Consider the following 22079-nt stretch of genomic DNA (forward strand, 5'->3'; position numbering starts at 1 on the left):
TAATTCCTAACATGCCACACAATGAAATGGAAAGAATAATAATGTCTCTAATATCACATATAGTCCATTACGCACTCGCTGTTCATCAATCAAATTCCAAGTTTGAGTCCATGAACATTGTGCTTGGCTTCGTAATAATATCTCTAATATCACACAGAGTCGACACGTTGCAGCTGGACTTTGGTTTTATTCAATCTGTTCAAGAAATGGCACTTAATGATGTATAATGTGAGTGGCTGTGTAAGGTACCAGCCTTTTCAATAAGCTCTGGTAAAGTTTCTCTGCCTTTAACTACTCTTGCCTTTAACTAAATCCATTGTCATTCATCAAACAAACCCACAACATGTACAACTTGATAACACTTTCCCTAAACGAGGCTAACAAAGAAGACAAATTTCATAAGCTTCTTTAACGTGTATAGAACATTGCTTCTTCACCAGGAAATGAGCTGCTTTATTAGTTTCACTCGGCATTTATAGTCCTCTACCTGCCCTCTTCATCTTCCATTCACTCAAACTCTCTTAAAGTTATTATTGGGAAGAAATGATAGTTTCCGGTAAACTCTTGGTTTCCTTGAGCCTTCTAGTTCTTGTTTTCAAAGTGTCTCATGGGCAGCCTTTAGTTCCTGCACTCATCATCTTTGGGGACTCTGTTGCCGATGTGGGAAATAATAACAACCGCACTACACTAGTGAAGGCAAACTTCCCTCCTTATGGAAGAGACTTCGTTAATCATCAACCGACTGGAAGATTTTGTAATGGGAAGCTTGCCACAGACTTCACCGGTAAGATTATCAACTGTTTCATTTTCTTCTCTAATGAGTTAAATGTGTAACATGTTTCTATGTTGTCCGTATAGCCGAATATCTTAGATTCTGAAATTAGTCACTTGTTTTTTCGTTTCTTTGATAGCTGAATATCTCGGATTCACCTCATACCCACCAGCTTTCCTTAGCCAAGAAGCCACAGGGATGAGCATTTTGACTGGAGTCAACTTTGCCTCAGCTGCTTCTGGCTATTATAACTGGACAGCCCAGTTATGGGTAAACAATGGCATCCCCATCTTCTTTGATGACTCAATATCTCTTCTCTTTCTCTCTCAGATACAAACTTGTTGATCTGTCTACTGGTTTTGTAGGGTGCAATTTCACTAGACCAACAATTAAATTACTACAATGAGTATCAAAGTGTAGTGGTGAATATGGTAGGGGAAGCCGAAGCCAATGCCATATTCTCTGGCGCCATCCACCTTCTAAGTGCAGGAACCAGCGATTTCATTCAGAACTACTACATCAATCCATTTCTTAGAGTCTACACACCTGACCAATTCTCAGAAATTCTAATGAGATCCTACTCCTCTTTCATTCAGGTCACTCTCAGACTTTACATATTGCAAATGATTAGGGTCTCTATGCAGCTTTAGTTTCAGTACTGAACCTGAATAAATATTATGCGTAGTTTTAGATCTCAACTGAGATTAAAACCCACTAGTGTGATCTTCAATGTTAAAGAAATTGCAAATCATTATGCATGAGCTTTTTCTCAAATACACTAATATGTCATGTTACAGAAGTTGTATGGACTCGGAGCACGAAGGATTGGAGTCACAAACTTACCACCTATAGGATGTTTGCCAGCAGCAATTACCCTATTTGGCTCAGGAAGCAACCAGTGGAACATAAGATTGAATCAAGATGCCATTTTATTCAATAACAAGCTTAACAACACATCTCAAACTTTGCAGAAGAGTCTTCCCGGACTCAAGCTCGTAGTTTTTGATATCTACCAGCCCCTCCTGGATATGATCACAAACCCCAGTGACAATGGTAAAACACCTCTGTGTGTAGAAGTTAATCAATGCAACAAAAAGAGAAAACCAATGTAAGTCTATCTGTCATTAGAAAACTTTTAACTCTCATTTGATTTGTAATTTTTGGCCTAGACTAGATAGAGTGGATTGTATTTGTGCAGGATCTATTATTAAACTCTTTACTTGATTAATGTCTTCATCATGCAGGGAACTTGAATTTTGATATTTACTAACTTTTCCCTCTGAACTATTCATGTGACAGGGTTCTTCGAGTCAAGAAGAGCTTGTTGTGGAACAGGTACATTTGAAACATCTGTGCTCTGCAACTCTAGGTCTGTAGGAACATGCAACAATGCAACTGGTTATGTGTTCTGGGATGGATTTCATCCCTCTGAAGCTGCCAATGAGGTCTTAGCTGGTGATCTACTTGCACAGGGCATCGATCTCATATCTTGAATCTATTTATACAACAACTTTGATGATGTAATAGTACTCCCATAATACTTATCTATAATATATATGATGACTTTTACACCCTCATACATATCAATAAACTTAGACATTTTCATCTCAAAAAAAAAAAATAAACTTAGACATTTGATTTGAACGGAGCACTTCCCATCTTTACAGAGAATGGGGAACTTCAGACTAGTAGCAACCACGCAACGGCTCAAAGAATGGGCTTTCAGATTGCTTTCAAATTGCAAATATGAAACGATTAAAGACAGCTAAAAGAGGACTATTGTTATCTCTTTATAATTATCCTTTTATTCTCTCTGGTCTATATCTTTCTTCTTTGATAAAAAAAACTTCATTGAATTAGCGATGAATTCCTTATAAACTCGGGAGCATAAAAGAACCAGGAATGAGATAGCTCAGAATGAAGATCCATCTGAGCAAGAGTATGAGCTATATTATTTGCTCTACGAGTAACATGAGATGGAGAAAACAAAGGATAATTTCTAAACATCAATCTACCCTCATCCACAATATGACCAACAATTGAAGCATCTTCATCAGCAGCAGTGATAACTTGAACAAGTTGTAAACAATCTGTTTCAAACTGTACCTGCTCATGATGCAGCGATATAGCAAACTGAACTGCAGCTTGCAAGGCGATCAGCTCGACTTGGAAAGCAGAGGCTGCATTACTCACAATCTTCGTCAAAGCTGCCTGAAAGTCCCCTTTGTGATCTCGGAGTACACATCCAACTCCACCCTTCATCTAATGGTGATTATAACTACCACCGATATTACATTTTAATACATGTTCAGCTGGGCTCGTCCACCGCTGAATCACCTTCACTCCTGGGATTGAAGAAGCATGCACCAGCTTATACTCATTGAACCAGCTCATAGTAGCAATTGCTATATCTGCTGGCAGTCTTGGTCTATCTTCCCACACGGCAGCATTTCTATCATTCCATAACGCCCACAAGAACACCATGAATTTTTCAAACTGCTGCAAAGATACCCAATTGACACATTCCAACATCCATTCCTTAAAAATAAATATAGGTGTTACCGGACAAGTAATCTGCAAAGACACCTCTCCCAACAGCTCCCTAGCAATCTTACAATCTGCCAAGACATGCCCAACTTCACGGAGCAAAACAGGTAGTTTCTCCTTCATAGATTTTTGTTAGCAATCTTTCTCGAGTAGGAGGATACTCTGGCATGCTTGCCAAACCCCAACAGCCACTTTCTGTGGTTCGTTTTAATTAGTAGAAAATAAGATGAGATTACAAATTTGGAAGATTAAAGGCAGTTTGGATATTGTACCAAAAAAAAAAAAAAGGCAGTTTGGATATGTTCATTTAAATCCAAACAACAAAAGAATTAGTATAAGAAAATAAAAAAATAAAAAAATCGATGTATATGAATCATACAGTAATATTGACAAATATGAGTGACATATATCCTCTTATCTATAGTATTCAAATTCACTACTGATATATACATTTATAAGAAATATTCATTTTAGTACTCAAGAATGCACTACTAAAATAAGCCTACAAGATCCAAGGGGTCTGATGACTCCAATCCCAAAGTAAGGAAGCAAAGACAGAAAGGAGGACGGACACCTGCAAAGAAAGATGCGCACACAGCAGTTCTGTTATACCAGTAATTAATCAACTTCAATTGCTCTATGATGCTTGCTATTGACCAATGAAATAGTGATCTGTCAATAACACAAAACTCAAGTTTTGCAAATGCCAAAAGAAACATAGAAGATAGCATCACTAGAAAAGTAATCCAGATGAGGAAAAAAGAATAAGAGATGAAAATTATTACCTGAAGGCATGTCTTCAAGAAAGTTCAAAACCTGCATTAGAACTGATTGCATATAGAAGTTTTTCTCTCAACGTGCTTGGACGCTTGTAAGTTGGAAGCTGCAACCATTACAAAGGGAAACATGAGCACAGTTAAAAGCAGATATAAACAGTAGTAGGTAGCTCTTCTGAACCCTGTGTTACTGTACCTTCAAAGTATTGTAGCAAGTTGAGGCTGATGGAAGCCGCTCTACATCCTCTCCTCTCATTGTTGCCCACAGAGGGATATCGCATGCAACCTATATATAATAACCCACTCCTTGAGTAAGCACTACAGATTGATTATATATCACTTTCCTAACATGAATTTCTATTTAGTGTACATTATTTTGTTTCAAATATCATAAATTTCTCTTCATTTTCTTTCAGAAGACAAAACCAAGTAACTTTATCACTCTTCTCAGAGATAGAAACTAGAATATATCCCAGTAGTTAAATGTTCATGCAACATAAGGATAGAAAACAAAAGTAACTGTCAAACGAATCTATTTCTTTCTGTTGATGCACTAAATTTCACCTCGTATTTTGAATATAAATGTAAGGTTTCCTAAATTGATAGTTCCAAAAGAAGTACAAAGCTGAACAAATGTTCAGGAATGCACAGGAATACCATGACACTGTGACTAACATTTCATTCAGCAAACAAAAGACAACAGATTCTAGATTACAAACAAAAGAGGAAATAGATGACCTCACAACCTGTTCATATGAGTATTTAATTGCTTCTGTACCATACTTCTCGGCAATCAAAAGTTTGAAACTATTATTAGCTAATATTTCTTCCTTTAATTGTAACTTGTGAAAGCAATGACTGGTAAAGTGGCATTGCCTGGTCATGTTGTGTGCATACTGGGCTTCACCTCATCCCTTCAGCAATATCCAATGAAAGCCCAGATTTTGATATGTATAATACACATGGTATACCAAATAATATATGTTCTCATGAGATACACACATAATAAGGGTGGTACTTAGCAAACCGAAATCACCATTCACAAGTACAAAAGTGATATAAACATAAAATAAGGGCTTAAAAGCCAATATGCACCATTAATTTGACCACAGTTTCAGTTTGCATCCCTTGATTTTATTTCGGCCAAACTGCATTGAAAATTTATGAAATAAGCTAATCTGAACAAGTCTATTAATCTAGGTGATTCCCATCCACAATTCTGTTGATCTTTGCCTAGCACATGAAGCAAAAACGTCAAGTTCTTATTAAAACCTATAACTATTTTTAATCTGAGACCAAACTTGGTACTTTTTTTTTATCTCGGTTTCTTTCTCCTCCTATGAAGTCTGAGATCGAATAGCAACAAGTCCACCCTGATCTAAGATCTGCCTAGGAAGCCAGTCACATATTTGATCTGGAGGTGGAGGATAAGAATTCAAACCCAAAAACCAAATACAACCAAGATTTGAATGTCATAGACGTATCGGGCATGAACAGCGAATCCTTGATCTAAGGATTTGGGTGGCAGATAAGATGACTCTCACGAGGTACTGCCCCACTTGTGAAGAGTTCGAGCTCTGCTACTAGAGAGATGGCCTTCGCTAGGTTCAAGGTTAATATTTCATTTATAGTTGAATTATTGTGGACTAAAGCACCTTGCTTTTCTAACAACCCACTTAGAATTAGTTTTCACTCATTATATGTGGTATTGTTTTTTAATTGGTTGCTGGTGATACTGAGCATCTGGTGAGTGAATTTGAACCAACTGGTTCTCCCTCTGGTGAACCACTTGGTGCTTTGAGAGGAGCTTTTTTCTCAGAGTGCTGCTATTTGACAAGATGCTGAATTGGTGGAACAACTGATGTAGTGCAGATCTCATAGTTGGAGTAGGTACGAAGAAGTGAGAGGGACTAAGAATTGCAGAATAAAAGCATCACAGAGAGAGAGAGAGAGAATAAAAAAAGCTTGTATAAAAAATTGACATTTGTACTCTCAAATGCTAGGCAAATATCACGGAAATGTGATGGAGATCACTAAATTAACATATTGTCCAAATTATAAGAAACGTAGGAATGCAAATTGGCTAAAATACAGTGCCCTTAATTGATTTAACTCCAGCTTTAATTGTGACAGTGTGTCAGTGCACACATAAGAAAATCGTTTGCAGAAATAAGATAAAGAACACACCTTATGAATTGTAAACGTTGGTTGCAAGTGTTTAAACCCAAGTAATGGAGCTCGAGAACAACTGGTCACGAATTTCAAAAGCATACACCGTTCTTTAGGTTCAAATCCGCTAATTACCTGTTATCATAGTACAACGAAACTCAGTAAAACATAAAAACATCATAAGCATCCTGAACATTAGCAATATTAAATATGCCACATGGATAAACATACTCTACAGCATAAACTGAAAAGGCAGATAACTGTGAAAGTCCTGTCTAGAGAGGGAACAGAGTGTGATTATATAACCATATTTGGTCTTGCATATATAAAAGGAAAGAGGCAGCAGACATGAACCTCCACATTTAATGATTCAAAAAAAAAAAAAGGGAACAGATCATCCTTTACAAAATATAAGCTTACACTATTCCCATGACGGGGTCAAATAAAAACTATACTGTTCTATTTACTGATAAAAATCTAATTTCTCATTCAAAAAAAGTATATGACAATCAACTTCCAGTTCAGGGTCAATACCTCCCAAAAGATTTTAATCATTTGGGTCCCTTCAGAGCAACCACCAGTGTATCCTGGGTCCCTTTACAAAATATAAGTTTACACTATGCCCATGATGGGGTCAAATAAAAACTATACTGTTCTATTTACTGATAAAAATCTAATTTCTCATTCAAAAAAAAGTATATGACAATCAACTTCCAGTCCAGGGTCAATACCTCCCAAAAGATTTTAATCGTTCGGGTCCCTTCAGAGTAACCACCAGTGTATCGTGTGTTCTTTCTCAAGTCATCAACATCAATGTCATGGTTTCCACCTGAAAGCAACTATTTACCATAATGAAAGATCAGAATTTGACACCAAAATGATTTTGATTGGGTCAGAAGTTGAGCAATCTGAAAGGATAATTAATTTGGGAGGTATTTACCTGATTAAATTCCCCTGCATTAAATAATTTTAGCCAAGATGGTGATATGAGATCAATTAACCCTCTATAGAATGCATTTGAAAAAAGGAACATCTGCAATTCAACATTAAAAAAAAGAGTAATTCTTCTGTTATAACACCAAAAAAAGAAGGTGTCCTTTGTCTTCAATCAGGTTTTCAAACGTTCAACAGAAATCAATACAAACCTGTCGGTTAAGCTTATAATCAGCAATTGCATGGATGTACTGCATTTTGTTCTTGCTTGTCACAGTAACATCCTTTCCACCAGGCTTGAGCTCAATAACATGCCGTTTTCCAAATGACTCTTCAGTTACCGTAAAGTCCAGACACAGTTCCTCAACATCACCATCATAATGCTGCAAAGTGATAGCCGCGCAGATAAATAACAAACTTAACGAATTAATATACATGGCCTAACATTAATGCATGTAAGAGAAACTTTAGCCAAATATAAGAGACTTCCACACACTTAAGCTGGAGCTCAATCATTCAAGGGCATTGTATATCAGTTCAGACCAAGCAACCAATAACACCATATTTCAAATGCTTTGATTCTCATTAAACCAGATGGACTTTTACCTAACATAAACACATAGCAGTTAAAATATAAGGTCCTCAACTCCCAATTCCAAAGGCCTTTCTTTTCTTCCTTTACCATTCTTTCAGACAAATAATGTCATACAGCTTATAAGTAGAAAGAAACTTCAATCCCCAAATTTCCCATCAAATTTTTGTTTCTCCCTACAACAATTACGATTAATTCCAAAAAAAATTGTTATACTGTTGAATAATTTCCCTTTAACTTGAATTGCATGATAACCTAACACTTAACACCAGTCCAACATGTTGCATGATTATCAAAATAAATACGAACACTTCAGCAAGGATGTAATGAGAAACAAAAGAACCCAAGAAGCGCAAACAAAATATATGGTTTACCTTAACATACATGAGATTCCTGTAAATCTCTGGATCAAGTGTTGATAGTTCATCGAGGAAGCTATATCGACCCAACAGTTTTTGTACAAAAACATGAGAAAATGAGTAATCTAGCAGTATTCCTTCATAGAGAGCTTTCCCGACAACTCTTCCAAGGAACTCAATCATCTGGATACCATTATCTAGATATCTTGCAGATGGATTAGGAATTAGAAGTCTGGCTGAGGTTGAGGTCTGGGAGAATAGCCCATACCTATCAACAGAAAAACTGAGGTTAAGAAACTCACTTAGAAACAAATAACTATGTAAGAAAGTAATAATAGTTATATCTATCTGTAGTCACAAACTTACTCAGGAGCGAATGCAGCTTTTGATATATCGGTCAAAAACTCTTTAGATAATCCACCATAGTCGAGGCCAGCCTCTGGAAGGCCACATTCACTGACAAATGAAACATGGATGGATGACTTTAATCTTGATCCCAGGGAGTTTAACTGCTGAAATCCATCTTCAACAATATGACCACGACGAACTACTATCTCAACTGATCGTGAACTAGGGCCAGAAACCTCACCAGCCATTTTCCGGGAGGCTTTGTCCATCTTGATAAACTCTCTAAACATTTCCACTCTGATTATACAAAATTACACAGAATTACATCAAGAAGCATAATTACAGAATACAACATCTTAGATAGACCTGGAGGCCTCAAACATATCATGTCCGAATTTAAGATCAAAATGTCAAACTTAAGATGCAAGTAGCAAGAAACCCATAAATTATAACATAACGGTGAAGGAGAACTTAGAGAAGTCGTGATATTGTGTCCAAACACTTCTACACTCTCACTTGCAAACACACGGAAACAGAACATTCAAGTGGACTCACATGTGCACTCACATGTGCACTGTGTACCTTTTGACACTCAAGGATTATATCACAAAGATACAACCCACACCCACACACCAACACAGACATATGCACACAAGAACTATGAAGCAAGATGAATATCCTACAGTAACTGACTCTATCTTCCAAATGCATTATCCACTGATTTCCACTCCTCTATAATTTTTCTCAAAAAATTGAAGTTCAATGTATAAACTTCCACGCATAAATAGAATAATAGATAGGTTTCTAAATCCTATCTTTTAGTCAACAACTATAGTATCACTAGACAATAACAGGTCATCCAGAGTAAAGAAAATAGGATTGAGCTTCCATTGCATGTCAAATGTAATGGTTCAAAGTGAGCCAAGAATACAGGAAAAAGAATAGCTGTTAACGCCGAAAGCTATTGATATTTTTTTTAACAAGAGCAATAAAAGCTATTAATTTACTCAACTATTTTCTTACCTTTCTTCAAATGGAAATACATGCGGAGTTGTAGTTATAACAGAGCCTATACTTTGCACAGCCAGAGAATCATCTGATCTTTGATTAGCTGACAAAACTTCATGAGTTCTGGCAGCTACCGCAATTGGTGGGCGGTTCTTTCTAGCAGGTGAAAGCCACAAAACAGGGGGGCAGAACTGGTGCCTGCAATCCCTTTCATATATTAAATGCAGGCATCTGACCGCAGACTCCATAAGGGGTCTACCCTCCTGTCCAATACTTTGAGAAAACCCATTATAAACCAATGTATTGAGAACAGAAGCAATTTGCCGTTGTTGCTCCAGTGTAAATGGTACCTGTTCATATAATGCTTAAATATTAAGAATTGATAACTCTAAACGATCAATGGGGGGAAAAGCTCAAAAGGAAAAATAAGACAGAATTTGAAGAAGGTACCTGTTTTTCATAAAACTCTATGTCATCAAGAATCAAAAGCAGGTGTGAATAGCTTGCACAGAATAGATGAAGCATATATGACATGTCTCTTGAAATACCTTGAGGACCAGGCCTCACAGGTTCTATATCCCAAACATCAGAAGAATCCTCTTTTTCAACAAGTCTAGGCTTGGGTTGATTACCACGCAAATCCGTATGATCAATCTCCGCTTGTGATTTACCCGTAATTTTATGAAGGACACTGACCCACTTATTACCTCCATCATTATTGCCATGCTTTTTCTTTTTTCCAAAATTCCCATCTTTTCCACTACCAGAAGTTTTACTAATGATATCATAGGGTTTATGACCACTGCAAACATTCCTAGGAAAAAGATAGGTTTCCAACGCTCCCCATAGACTTACAAGAAATCCAGGAGTAAACGATAGCATGTTAAGGACAGGCAATGAGCCAACCCTTGGATTCAATAATGAAAACATTCTTAGCATGAAAGAATAAAAATGCACAATATCCAGCAATTCCAACGTCCCTGAATATTCCAGTCTTTTTGGCGTCATAGTCTCAGACCCTTGAGTGTGACCAAGTTTATTCACTATTGCCAAAAGATCTGTAAGGTGCCACTGCTGAGAAACAGGCCTAAGCATATCCAAGAACGACAACTTAATAGATCCATGGGTCATTTCAGTCTCACATGAAACTGTATAGCTTGGCTTTTCACTGGTTTCAACATCACTTTGGAGATCCTGATTCTCCTGGACAGAGTCAACATTCTCAAGCATAGATAATAAGTTTTCTGCAAGACTATTAACAGCACGTACATAAGATGCACAATCCAACTCTTGATGGAAACCTCCAGGATCAACAGAATCACTCTCTCCCCCTGTAGCTAGGCATATAATGTTTGCAAGAGCCCAACCAACTGGTGGAATAACCTTGGGGGAAACATGAAACTTTGACTGATCCACAGCCAGCATCTCCTTTAATATTTTCTCTTTGAAAATCTGCCATCACCTGCGAAAGTTTGATCAGTCCCCACATGTTTGAATAACAGAAATAAGAAAGAAAAGAAAAAGGATAAACAAAACCAATATTCCATTGACAGGTGTGATTGCACCTCCACATGCGATAGTGAAATAGATAGATAGAGCCTATACTATACAAAACTAATGCATACATGTTTTCTCGTTAATTACATAAAGTATTAAAAGACATAATTTAATATATAAAAAATAAAAGAGCAAACAAACAAACAATGTGATCATGATAGCTATTGAGATATGTTCTCTATTATATTGCTACACAAAGGTCCCATCCACACGTTAATTCTATAGATATTTAGATGAAACAGTCAAAACAATATCAAACAATTGGTAGACTTAAACAACCCACTTCCTGGTAAGATATAACTCACTGATCTAGCATGTAAGGAGCAAAAGATAATGTAGGTTCTAAATTACTGTCACAAGAAGGTACCATCCACAATCACACTTCTAATTAGTTCAAAACATAAGTCAAAAGAGCATTCAACCATATATAAACTTACATGAACAACTTCTTAGTGACATATAATTGGCTGACACAGGATATATGTAAGGAGATAATGTGTGTTCTAAATCTTTATTAGTGTAGTTCCTACACCGACATCAGGTTGATATATTGGTCAAAAGGGCAGGTGAGATTTGAGTTTGACTGCTGCCGTACTATCAAACTACTAACAGATAGATCCATTAAAAAGTTCCACTGACCTGGTTGATTCATCATATAAACATATGAATGGTAGACAGCATGAAACTATACTCACAATAAGGCAACACCAACATGTATCATACCAAATTATCAACTGACATCCAAAAACCTAGACATCACGTATCTAAACATCGTGCAAGTATAATAAACTACTACTAAATCTACTAGCAAGTGTTATTTTGAAACCATAACCAGTTACAAACTAATCAAGTGTTACTTAAAGTCATATGCTCAAAGTATGATTTATGGACAAAAAAAAAAATGCACCTTAGAGATATAACTTAGTTTCCGCCCATTTATACAATATCGGCATCAAGTCACTTTAGTGGTTTCAATACATCTTTTTTCCATTGAAAAACAAGGATTGATGATATTTGAGTTTGAAATGCAAGCTTAAGTTCAAGCGTCAAACTAGTTACACATAGATCAGTTGAGATAGTTCCAAACACTCATTGACTCATCATCTCCAAAAAAAAAAAAAAAAAAAGAATGGTAGCCAGCATGAGACTAGGTCAATGTTTTATTGATTAAAGAGGAGAAATATTATTAACAGAGTGCAACAAGATATTCAAAACTTTATTATCCCTAAAAATGAAATACATCAAAGAGATCCTCTAAGGGATCTTATGCTAGGATGAGTAAACAGATGAGGATAGTTGTCAAACCAAAATACATATTGAGAATATTGTTGTCTGAAACTAGCATTAGTAGCATATTGGTCAGCAACCATTTTAGCTTACTGAATAACTTGACAGGTATCGCTAAGATGATAGATGTCTTGAACTGTAGTTTAGATGTGCCAACAGACTTAGAACTGTGTTCGGATCATTTGAACATAAAGTCCACTACTAAGATATCAGCAGGAAATAGAAAAACAAGCCTAGTTACCACAGTCATGATAACAGTCAGACTCCCAAAATTGATCCCAAGAGCATCAGCTCACTAAGGCTTTCCAATGGACCAGTACTTCTTTCAAAGAATAGTTCCTAAATTCTACGGTGACCATCACCCACGGCAAACTACAAACTTTAAAATCGTTTTGAGATGTCCACTGGTTATAAATAAAGGGCATCAAGGTGATGAATGGGTTGCAACAAGATGCTCTTCCTGTTGCAAAAAGTCCTGACAATATTTGAGTTTGAAATGCCAGGTTAAGATTGAGAGTATGAACTATGAAGCATTTACAAACTAGCAACACATAGACCAGCTAGAAAATTCCACCCAATTCATTGACTCATCATATCCAAAGAAAGCATGGTAGCTGGCATATAACTAGTTCAATATACTGCTTTCCAATCCAACAATAACGCTTATAAAAATTCATTCCTAAATTCTGCAGTGACTGACACCCAAAGTGTAATACAGCAACACACAGATCATTTACTTGAGTACATTCAAGGAAATACTCTACCAAAAAGAACTTACAAAGAGTTCGTTCAAATTGTAGGAGCCTTACCAGTAATGTTTGAAAACAAGGTTGGAGAATGGATTTGTGCCTCATTGCAGGTATAAGTACAGCTGGCAGACGCTGAGTAAGCCAAGGAATTGTAAGCAGAAACAGAGAGTACTTCTCAGCAACATTATGGACATCCAACAAGCCAAGGCCATTTAGATCGGACTTTGACGCATGAAATGGCCTAAGAGCCAAAGTTATTGTGCTTGCAGTAATCAAAAATCTGTCATCTGTTTGTACATTACTTTTTGTCCGTGAAGAGCAAGGAGCATCCAATGTGTTAATGTATATTCTAATCGATGAGTAAAGACCACTTTCACGGCTCCCCATAAACCGAACTAAATCCTTCACTGCTGCATCGGCAATCTGACAGTCATGTTCATCAATACTCTTCCACCCTTTGACATCAGTTAAGACAACAACAAGCCGCATTGCCAAGGACGCAAGAGCAACAATGTCTTGACTTCCTGGGCGGGACTTGTCGCATTCCGAAAGAACAAACATGCAAAGAGAAATCAGCTTCCGCGTCTGATAACCCCAGATTCTTCTCTCCTCGAGAGTTCCAATTGCCAGAGAGCAATAGCTCTTCTTCGAGTCTTGACATAAAAAAAAAAAAAAACAATGCCAAATCAACACACTTGCTAAACCAAATCGCGAAAACTATCCATCCGAAAACAAAAGAAAAAAGGACCATACCAGTGGAATTCATGCTGTCTAGTAGCATTTGAAAGCAACTCTTCATAGAGTCAACTTCTGCGGCTTCAATTCTCCTCTTCCGAATCGATAAACATGTAATGAAGAAAAGAAAAGGCCTCACAACATGACTTGAAATCCAGGTTGCTGTGATGACTAAACCAGCTTGCTTCTGCTTCACACACTTCTCCCACTCCTCTCTGAGCTCCAAAGCCACCACCTTAGTCACCCTATAGCGCCTCCACACTCTCTGCAACAACATTTCCAAAACGACCGCGTTTCACATCCTCAAATTCATACCAAAATTCACATTTTCAAAAAAAAAAAAAAAAAAAAAAAAAACGCAGGCACCTGAAGGAAGAGGGCGGCAGCGGTGGCGCGTCTGGCATATTGGCGAAGCTCTCGTTCCTGAGAGACCTTCTCGAGCAGGGCGTCTCTGGTAATTTCCTTGGCGCTCGCGCCCCTCAACGAGACCTGAACCGATCACCACCGTTGGAAATTGTTAAATGCCAATAATTTGATGGAGGAGATTGATCGGAGCAATAGAAATTGAAATAGAACGCGTACCTGATGCTTGCGAGGATCGTCCATGGAAGTTGGAACACAGCGGCGGCGATCGGCCAATCCAAGCGCTCAAGTCTCATTCGCTTCTCGTCAACAACCACCGTATTTCTGTATTGTGACGATATATGCTTTTGAGCTTCTTCTTTTAAACCGTGGACATACAACACGCGACTAAAAAGCGCGTAGACTGCTAATCTCTCTCTTGTTTTTTTTCTTTTTTTCTTTTGAGTTTTGTTCTTAATTATTTTCTCAACTCTAGCCTTCTTGCATGAATGCACTTGCACGTGAGAATCGTCTTTTATATCGTTCACATCTGTTTGATATAATTATGTTACAATTTATACACTCACACTTGGCTTAGTTAATTTTGATCCTACGGCGTGCAATTTTTCTTTTTCTCATGGTGAAATACTGAAATACAAACGTACATGAATATCACGGTCAACACGAAATCATTAGACTTCAAGATGAACATTTCAACTACTTCTTAATGTCACAGAACCACTACGCATAATAAAGGTCAGGTTTAAAGGCCCAAAGATGAGCAATTAAGAATCATGGGCATTCCCTTGACTGACCTTTGAAAATTCCAGTGCCATGATTATTACTCGGGGCGAACACAAATTCGACCCGATTACAGAAGAAGCTAACTTCACCGGGACCTTGCAGCATCCAAAACTTGGTTCTATAATCAAACAAAAGACTGATGCCCAGCCCAAATTTGACTTTTCCACCACGAGCCGCTTCCTCTGAGATCTCCTTCGCCAAGACACAGTCGACGTCCTTACTCACTACTGCGAGTTTGAACTAAATTGACAGGGGTGATCTGGTTCCCTCCTTTGTCTAGGAAGAATGGCTTACACAACGTTGTGGTTGCGATTGAGAATTGAGATAATGCGTGTCGTCTTAGGGGAGCGGATTCCATGCACCAGCAGTGCATTTGCACTGTCCAAAACTAACAGCGCGTGCAAACCACGCGCCGTTTGTCTAACGAATTTACTGAGCAAAATTTATTGCCCTCAGTTTTCTTTCTCTCTCCTCCTCTCAGTTCTTTCTATTATCCCAGAAAATCACAGTGAAAAAAATTATAAGATTAAAACCCAATAACCAAAGAACAAGCTCATTTGGGGTTTTATACCATCAAAAATGGAGAAACCCAATTTCAGCTTCAAACCCGAAGATCAAAGAAACCAATTCTGAATTTCAATTCAAAGATTAAACTTCGAAAAGGAAAGGGATTGGAGTTCTCCTGTCTGAGTTGCTAGTACATAGCCTTCTTTGATCAAAAGTCTAAACAACGAAAGGTAGTTTACGCGCTTGCTTACTCAGAGTATGGACGGAGAGTCATCTGAGCCGGTGGTGGGGGATCGCCTGCGACCTGATTGGACGGTGGCGGTTCCGGCGATGAACCCGATGAGAGAGAAAGCCAAGGATCGAAATTTGAATCTTAAGTCTGATCACCAAAACTATCAATTGGTAGATCACTGGAGCTTCCTTGGTGAAGACAACGAAGATTTTGGGTGTTTGATGATCAATTTTGGCGAGAGGAAGAGCAAGGATGACTGGATGACGACAGAGAGAGGTAGAGAACGCGATTGCAGAGAGAAAGATGGGAGAGGTGAGAGATCTCACGAAGCATAAAACCCAATCACATCTGAAATGACAAATATGCCCTTAAACTAATTAATATAATTACAGTCATACCACTCTGATAAGAGGGTGGAGAATTTTTATTTTTATTTTTTGAGAATTGAGAGAGTGGAGATTAAAACCAAAAGAAAAGTAAAAAAAAAAGTTTTAAAAGAAAAAAAAAAACACACACACACGCACCACGCACATCGACACTATACATATATAAAAATACATACATATTATGAAAATAAAAATAAAGTCGGATGGGACGTCAGGGATGGAGATACGAGTCAGATGGGACATGTGCACCGCCGCGACGTCTATAGTCGGGTCACTGTCTGCACTACGCAAGACAAAAAAATGGGTTGAGCGGCCCTTTGCTTCTAAACCCTTGGATCTTAATCAAGTATTGATATAACACATTTAAATTTTAAACAACAGTTCAAATCAAGTGGACGACTCAGATTACATCAATAAATTTCTTTATCTTTAAATTTCAGATAATCGTAATAAATAGCTTGAGTGTCCGAAAATTTTTCTAAAAATTCTCACGGATTCATCTCCTTGAGTATTTTATTATGGAGCCCTTAAATTCAAAATTTTGCATCAACAAAAATTCAGAAAATATTTTCGATGACAGAGACTATAGACTCAATTTCTAATAATTATTACTTTTTTTTATTTATAAATAACCATAATTAATGGTTGACTATCTCAGTCAAAGCCTAAATGATGACGGACATTGTTAATTATTTCATATGGTGCATATTAATAGCTTGAGTGTCCAAAAATTTTCCTGAAAATAGCTCAAGTGTCCTGAAAATTCTCACGGATTCATCTCCTTGTGTATTTTATTATGGAGCCCATAAATTCGAGATTTTGCATCAACAAAAATTCAGAAAATATTTTCGAGGACAGAGACTATATATAGACTCAATTTCTAATAATTATTACCTTTTTTTTTTTTATAAATAACCATAATTAACGGTTGACTATCTCAGCCAAGGCCTAAATGATGACAGACATGGCTAATTATTTCACACGGTGCGTATTACTATGTGCTGAATATATGAACAATGCCAAATCTCTTTTATCTCATTATCGATGTTTCAAATCGCAAGAAGTCTCTACATGTCTTCTAGTGTGGTCAAACTTTCTCAGTAGTTATATACAAATGTATATCTTTCGAGACAAACAAAGTGAACGAATAAGAAATTTGCTAATTTGACCGTTGGATGTGATCACTATGCCATAAAACGGTTATGCTAAAAAAGTTACCCTCTTTAGTATTCGTTTAGGTATTGATCCACATTTGTCAACTATATTCCGTTAAACTAAAATGCCCGTAACCAAAATTTTATTTAAGCACCATAGGTTTCTAGAGAATTTTTTATTTTTTTTTATTTTTATTTTTTTAAAAAAAAATTGTCAAGCAAGTAATGCAGTTATTTTTTTTTTTAATGATTAAAACAACAACATATTACTGGATAAATGCACTTATAAAGTTGAGTTAGAAATTTTTCATTTTATATTTCTTGGATCTATAGAAATTTTGATATGCCTAATGAAATTGTCTAATTTCTTCATTGGTTATGTAGAAATGTATATATTTCAATATCAAGATGGCTGACAAAAAAGAAATTGGTCAAATCGACTGTTAGATATGATGATAGGAATATTATATGCATATGGTAAAATTTTAGCCACATCTGTCCTCGATCCACGTTTTCAATCAAATATATTCCTCTGTATTTGTTCATTAAAATTCTCAAAGAGCAATTTAATTAAGACGAGCTCCTAGTTGAAAATTTGTACAATATTACAATAATAGTTGAAGCTTGACCATTAAAGCATGTGCTCGCAAACTATTTGAATGATTCGTTAATATCGTTTTAGAAAAGAAGTTATTTTGTAGACGGTTGTAATTAACTGTTGACTGTCTTGATCAAGGCCTAAAAGTAACAACCGCTGACAATGTTAATTTGTTCACATGATTCATAGTACTACGCAGTAAATATACAAGTAATGTCAAATCTTTTATTTCTCATTATCGATGTTTCAAAATACATTAAATCTTTACATACCTACTAGTGTGGTCAAACTTTTCAATTAGTTATATACAAACGTATATCTTCTGAGACCAACAATGTGGAGGAAAAAGCAATTTGCTAATTTGACCGTTGGATGTGATCATTGCGGGATAAAATAGCTATGCTGAAACATTTACCCTCTTTGGTATTCATTTAAGTCTCGGTCCACATGATCAACTATATTTTATTAAACTCAAATACTTGTAATTCAAATTTTATTTAAGTAATATAGGTTTCTAAAGAAAAAAAAAAAACGAGGTCGAGTTTTTTGTAATATAGTTTTTTTTTTTTAATAATTAGCATTCCTCCATACATACTTTGTATATGTAACATGTTTTTCCTTTTAGAAAATAAAAAAGAAAATGAACTGAATAAAACAGTTATTGAAAGAAGATAGTGGGAGTATAAAAGTGGGTTGTGAGATTTTTTTTTTTTAATACGAACCCGGAACCTATATTGTCCCTCAAAAAAAAAAAACCTATAAGATAATAATAATTGTCATATTTACCCTTATAGTTTATTTATTCTCAAAATTTTTTAATCTCTTAAGGTCATTTATGTCAAAATTTTTGGTGTTGGCAAATAAAACCGATTCTCTTAATAATAGTGTAAATTAAAATAAAAATTAATATTTTTCTGAAATAATGTAGTTTATTAGAAAAAACAATTATAAAACAAGCGAAAATGATATTCCAAATTAAATAAAATGTCTACGAAAATATTTTTGCTTCACCCAATGTAAGTGTTATTTTATTTATTTATTATTATTATTATTATTATTATTTTTTGAAGTCTTATTGATGTAATGAAGAAAAGACAAAAAATAAATAAAAACCAAAGGAAAAGAACAGAGGCAGGAGTCGAACCCACATATCTCCAATTATAACCCTACGCCTTTGCCGCTGTCCCGGGCATTGTCGGTGTTATTCTTTCTACTGGTTTTAATATTTATAGTAGAGTTCGGAATCAGAACCCAGAAATCCAGAATCCCAGATTTGCTTCTAGTGATGGATCTGTTCTTCCGTTCTTCTTCGACCTCCTCCAGATAGTTTTCAAATCTATTGATTGCTGTATCCTTTGACCTCAAACTCATTTGAGAAGGAAGGCCCGACGATTCGTTTTCCGGTGGCAAGACCGGCGAGACGCCAGCGGAGGAGGTGGCGATTGGAGCCGCGGAGATTAGAATGAGGACTTGAGGGTTCCCTCCTCCCCTTTTCCTTTGCGACCCGATCAGATTAAGCCCATAATCTGAGAACCTCCTGCTCGATTGCGAGAGCGGCATGCTACGCTTTTCCTACTTTCCAAATTTTACCTTGTTTAATTGGAGAATTTGAATATTTAGTTATTTACCCATCTCATGTGTTTCTACCATGTTGACCAAACTTTTTTGGGTTTCAATTCTATTAACGGGCGTTAGTATAGATGTTAGTGCCAGTTAGTGTCACGTGGATGACTGGATGAGCTGAATGGCTCAGATTACATGTATGGTATTATTTAAAGGAGTATAATGCCACATGTGCGTCAGTGTAAAGACACTGATAGTGCATAGAATCCTCTTCCTCGTCGTCTTAGTACTCCCTTCCCAGTACAGCACGTCTTTCTTGTCTCCATAATAGAGGGACGAGTCGATGGCCAGATAGTCAACGCCGAGGTGCACGTTAGGATTTGCGGCGAGGAGGGTGATGTTCCACGTGGCAGTTAACTGGCAGCCGGTGACGCTCACTCCGGAGACCGATGCGGAGTTGATCTGAAACTCGGGTCTTTGAGGATTCATCTTGTAGTCCAATAAGTTAAAGTACACGAGGTAGCTTATAATCAGGACGAAGGGTATACCCACAAGGAATATAGTGAGAAATATGCACTTCTCACGGTCTTTGGTTGTCTTTGAATTCGTACGGACGAGGAGGATTGCGAAAAGAAGAAGAAACCCACAGTAGCATCGTTGTCGCAGCCAGTCGATGTTATCTCAGGTGATAGCTAGGTTGATAGAAGAGAGAATCGGGGTTTTTTGAGTTTGCATGGGATGAGAGACCTAAATTCTAATTCTAATGGTAGGACCGTAGGAGAGTAGAGTACGATCATATCACTTCAAGATTCACTCTTATCTATAAGATTGACTTATTCCCTTCAAGTCAATTTGATCAACTTATTCCCTAAAAGAAGGCGTGAAGAGTGCACCGGGAACATGCTGGCGGAAAGAGAGATGGGGTTACTATGATGAGCATGATCCAATCAATCTACTTTTTCTTTCACAATCTTTACTGTTTTTGTTTTTGGAGAAGTTTTGTGTTCAGTGTTAAAAAATCGTTATTCTGAAAATTTTAAAAAAAAAAGTGTTAAAAATTTCAAAAAAGAAAAAATTTGATTTGAGACTATCTTTCAGAAGATCTAAACAAACGTTAATATAAAGAGTCTTTAACCCAAAACACCATAATTAGTCAAAATTATTCTACTTACCCAGCAACAGATTATAATTAACACTGACCCATTTAAGTGCGAAAAGTCAATTTTACCTTCGTCCTAATTATACTATATATGCCACTCAGATCTCTCTCTATCTTTCTCTCCGTGCATACCGATGAATTCGAAGCTTCGCCGTCATCTGACAAAGCACGAAGGTCCAGATCGCTGTCGGAATTCTCTTTCAGATTTCGAGCATTGCCGCCACGTGAAGGAGAAGCAAGAAGAAGAGGATCATTGCAATTGCAGTATTCGTTGACGATGTCAAGGTCGTCATCTCAAAATTTTGTAACTATTGTCTGAAATTTTGCAAATCTTAATAAATTCATCATTATGACTATGTGTTGGCCGAAGTGAAAAGATACGACAAGTACTTCAAAAAATACTTCGTCTAATTAACTTAGACGACAGTAGCAAAATTTGATATGTTGTCTGACACTTCATGTGATTAATTTATCCAGTAGTGTGTTATATCTTTCTTTTACAAATCTGTCATGCCATTGGGCAGGCCAATTCTCAAGTAGAAAATGGTGCCACAAGTTGTTATTTGGTATCATTCTATATGCTGCATGTTTGTTGTTTTTGTTTCTCTGCTAGTAATTTGTGAGTTACCGTGTGCCAAATTTACGCTCGAAACCAAACTCAAGCTAAGTCGCGAAAATATTGTTCAGATGTTTTAATCATAAGCCCCAGTGTCGCAAAGGTCTAAAGTTTGGCTTAGGGGGCCAAGGGGCTTTAGCATAAACAAAAATCTGCAAAAGCCATAATTTTGTTACTCCACTTTAATAAATAGCTTCAAGCTGTAAAAAAAAATTGAATGCCCTAGCTAGCCTAGCTATTGTTACGTGTTCATATGGACCTAGAGTACGTTGGAAAGCACGCACAGATGTGTCTAATCTAGCACTGTCCTGGTTCTTCTCAATAGCCTGTTACGTAAATATCAGTGTGCAACACGAAATCATTAATAAACCAAATAAGTTTCAACTACTTGATGTCACAGACCGACTACGCATACAATAATCTCCCATAGTTGAGCAAGAATCTGGGCATTCCCGCGAGTGACCTTTGAAAATTCCAGTGCCATGGTTATTATTCGGAGGGAACACGAATTCAACCCGATTACAGAAGAAGCTAACATCATGGAGAACTCGCAGGCCCCAATTCCTAGTTCTATAATAAAAGAAAAGCCTGATGCGCAGCCCGAATTTGACTTTGCCACCACGAGCCGCTCCCTCTGAGATCTCCTTCGCCAAGCCACAGCCGACGTTCTTATTCACTACTGCGAGTTTGAAATTGACAAGGGTGGTCCGGTTCCCTCCTTTGTCGAGGAAGAATGGCTTACACAACCTCGTGGTTGCGATTGAGATAATGCATGTCGTCTTGGATCTCCCATCCCAGTAGAGCACGTCTTTCTTATCTCCATGATAGAGGGACGAGTCGATGGTCAGATAGTCAACGCCGAGGTGCAGGTTAGGGTTTGCGGCGA

The 22079-nt window shown here is 37.0% G+C and overlaps 2 protein-coding genes across 3 annotated transcripts; one reads left to right on the plus strand and one right to left on the minus strand.

Annotated features, from left to right (window-relative positions):
• The first annotated feature begins 543 nt into the window (after window positions 1–543).
• LOC112194204 (GDSL esterase/lipase At5g03810) lies at window positions 544–2312 on the plus strand. The gene is made up of 5 exons (XM_024334448.2): window positions 544–784; window positions 912–1042; window positions 1138–1368; window positions 1570–1825; window positions 2072–2312. Exons 1-5 carry the CDS (start codon window positions 544–546, stop codon window positions 2263–2265), a joined length of 1053 nt encoding a protein of 350 aa, XP_024190216.1. The 3' UTR covers window positions 2266–2312.
• Window positions 2313–3654: 1342 nt separating this feature from the next.
• On the minus strand, window positions 3655–16006 carry LOC112192074 (E3 ubiquitin-protein ligase UPL7). Of its 2 annotated transcripts, XM_024331605.2 has the most exons (16): window positions 14990–16005; window positions 14415–14519; window positions 14199–14321; window positions 13851–14097; window positions 13158–13750; window positions 9955–10956; window positions 9520–9854; window positions 8515–8793; window positions 8164–8416; window positions 7410–7580; window positions 7205–7297; window positions 6996–7103; window positions 6283–6399; window positions 4292–4381; window positions 4105–4202; window positions 3655–3893 (listed from the first exon to the last, which is right to left on the minus strand). In XM_024331605.2, exons 2-15 carry the CDS (start codon window positions 14436–14438, stop codon window positions 4119–4121), a joined length of 3519 nt encoding a protein of 1172 aa, XP_024187373.1. In that variant the 5' UTR covers window positions 14439–14519; window positions 14990–16005; the 3' UTR covers window positions 3655–3893; window positions 4105–4118. The 2 variants fall into 2 exon arrangements, 1 of the variants encoding a protein (XP_024187373.1); XR_005808218.1 differs by lacking the exons at window positions 3655–3893; window positions 4105–4202 and adding an exon at window positions 6799–6859 and having other exon boundaries at window positions 4364–4381; window positions 14990–16006.
• Window positions 16007–22079: the final 6073 nt, after the last annotated feature.

The sequence above is a fragment of the Rosa chinensis genome, chromosome 3, assembly GCF_002994745.2.
Source record: "Rosa chinensis cultivar Old Blush chromosome 3, RchiOBHm-V2, whole genome shotgun sequence".
Lineage (NCBI taxonomy): Eukaryota > Viridiplantae > Streptophyta > Magnoliopsida > Rosales > Rosaceae > Rosa > Rosa chinensis.

Excerpts from the sequence above, each read along its gene's own strand:
- LOC112192074 (XM_024331605.2), bottom strand. The coding sequence starts at position 14,438 with ATGGACGATCCTCGCAAGCATCAG. Across the intron at positions 9,855-9,954 it reads TAGAGTTTTATGAAAAACAG|GTACCATTTACACTGGAGCA; the intron begins GTACCTTCTTCA and ends TTATATGAACAG. Across the intron at positions 8,417-8,514 it reads AAAGCTGCATTCGCTCCTGA|GTATGGGCTATTCTCCCAGA; the intron begins GTAAGTTTGTGA and ends TTCTGTTGATAG.
- LOC112194204 (XM_024334448.2), top strand. The coding sequence starts at position 544 with ATGATAGTTTCCGGTAAACTCTTGGTTTCCTTGAGCCTTCTAGTTCTT. Across the intron at positions 1,043-1,137 it reads ACTGGACAGCCCAGTTATGG|GGTGCAATTTCACTAGACCA; the intron begins GTAAACAATGGC and ends CTGGTTTTGTAG. Across the intron at positions 1,369-1,569 it reads CCTACTCCTCTTTCATTCAG|AAGTTGTATGGACTCGGAGC; the intron begins GTCACTCTCAGA and ends GTCATGTTACAG.